The sequence below is a fragment of the Passer montanus genome, unplaced genomic scaffold (assembly GCF_014805655.1).
Source record: "Passer montanus isolate IOZ18808 unplaced genomic scaffold, ASM1480565v1 scaffold1084, whole genome shotgun sequence".
Lineage (NCBI taxonomy): Eukaryota > Metazoa > Chordata > Aves > Passeriformes > Passeridae > Passer > Passer montanus.
In genome coordinates, this window is record NW_024357437.1 from 12,992 (window position 1) to 14,739 (window position 1,748).

At 56.4% G+C, this 1,748-nt stretch overlaps 1 protein-coding gene across 1 annotated transcript in view; it reads left to right on the forward strand.

The window, feature by feature from the left end:
- LOC120508989 (protein CutA 1, chloroplastic-like) overlaps positions 1 to 1,133 on the forward strand; it is a 5,487-nt gene extending 4,354 nt beyond the window's left edge. Inside the window, exons 5-6 of the mRNA XM_039723156.1 lie at positions 474 to 567; positions 1,097 to 1,133. Coding sequence (XP_039579090.1) covers positions 474 to 567; positions 1,097 to 1,102 — 100 coding nt within the window. The 3' untranslated portion in view covers positions 1,103 to 1,133. The remainder of the gene's footprint in view (positions 1 to 473; positions 568 to 1,096) is intronic.
- The last annotated feature ends 615 nt before the right edge of the window (positions 1,134 to 1,748 follow it).

A 1,748-nucleotide genomic window follows, 5' to 3' on the forward strand; every position in this document is an offset into this window, starting at 1 on the left:
GGAGGCTCCAGATGGATTTGGGGGGGTCCTGGATACATTTTTGGGGGTCCCAGGTGGGATTTGGGGGTCCAAGGGGTGTTTGGGGTCCCAGGTGGGATTTGGGGGTTCCAGAGGGGGTTTTTGGGGGGTCCTTGGGGGATTTTGGAGGTGCCGGGATTTTTGGGGGTCCCGGGGTGATTTTGGGGGGGTCCTAAGTGGGATTTTGGGGCGATTTTTGGGATTTTGGGGTTCCTCTGTTGGGTTTGGGGGTTCCCGAGATGATTTTGGGGTCCCCAGGTGCCCCCACCCCTACGAGGTGCCCGGGGGGGTTTGGGGGTCCCAGGGCCAGATTCAGGGGGAATTGGGGGATTTTGGAGTTCCTGAGTTGAGTTTTGGGGTTCCTGAGTTACATTTGGGGGTTTTGGGGGTTCCTGAGTTGGGTTTTGGGGTTCCCGGGATGATTTTGGGGGTCCCTGTTTGGGTTCTGTCCCCAGGAGCCACCACCCGTACGAGGTGCCCGAGGTGGTGGCGCTGCCGGTGGCGCAGGGGAACCCCCCGTACCTGCGCTGGGTGCGCGACGCCGTGCCCCCCTGGGGGGATTTTTGGGATTTTGGGGTTTTTAAGGGGGGTTTTTGGGGTTTTGGGGTTTTTAAGGGGGGTTTTTGGGGTTTTGGGGTTCCCGAGGTGATTTTGGGGTCCCTGTTTGGTTTCTGTCCCCAGGATCCCCCACCCCTACGAGGTGCCCTGGGGGGGTTTGGGGTTCCCAGGGCCGTTTTTTGGGGGGATTTTGAGGGGGATTTTTGGGATTTTGGGTTTTTTTAAGGGGGGTTTTTGGGGTTTTGGGGTTCCCGGGATGATTTTTGGGGTCCCTGTTTGGGTTCTGTCCCCAGGAGCCACCACCCGTACGAGGTGCCCGAGGTGGTGGCGCTGCCGGTGGCGCAGGGGAACCCCCCGTACCTGCGCTGGGTGCGCGACGCCGTACCCCCCTGAGGCACCCCGAGACACCCCGAAAATCTCCCCAAAAACACCCCTGAGACACCCCAGAGACACCCCGAAAACAGCCCAAAAACACCCTGGAGACACCCCGAAAACACCCCAAAAATCTCCCCAAAAAAACCCCTGAGGCACCCCGAGACACCCCGGAAACACCCCAAAAACACCCCTGAGGCACCCCGAAAATCTCCCCAAAAAAACCCCTGAGACACCCCGAGACACCCCGAAAACAGCCCAAAAATCTCCCCAAAAACACCCCTGAGGCACCCCAAAAATCTCCCCAAAAACAACCCTGAGGCACCCCAGAGACACCCCGAAAACACCCCAAAAAACTGCCAAAAATCTCCCCAAAAACACCCTGGAGACACCCCAGAGACACCCCGAAAACACCCTGGAAACACCGTGAAAATCCCTCTGAAAAAAACGCCAAAAACCACCCCGAAAACGTTCCAAAAACCCCCCAAAAACCCCCAAAAAATCTCCCCAAAAACACCCCTGGGCACCCCGAAACCATCCTGAAAACACCCCAAAAAACCGCCAAAAATCTCCCCAAAAACACCCCGAAGATCACCCCAAAACCAGCCCAAGACACCCCAAAAACAACCAAAAAAACACCCCGAAAACACCCTGGAAACACCCCAAAAATCTCCCCAAAAACATCCCGAAATCATCCCAAAACCAGCCAAAAAACACCCTGAAAACACCCCGAAAAATCTCCCCAAAACCACCCCTGAGACACCCTGAAAACACCATGAAAATCCCTCAAAAAAACCCCA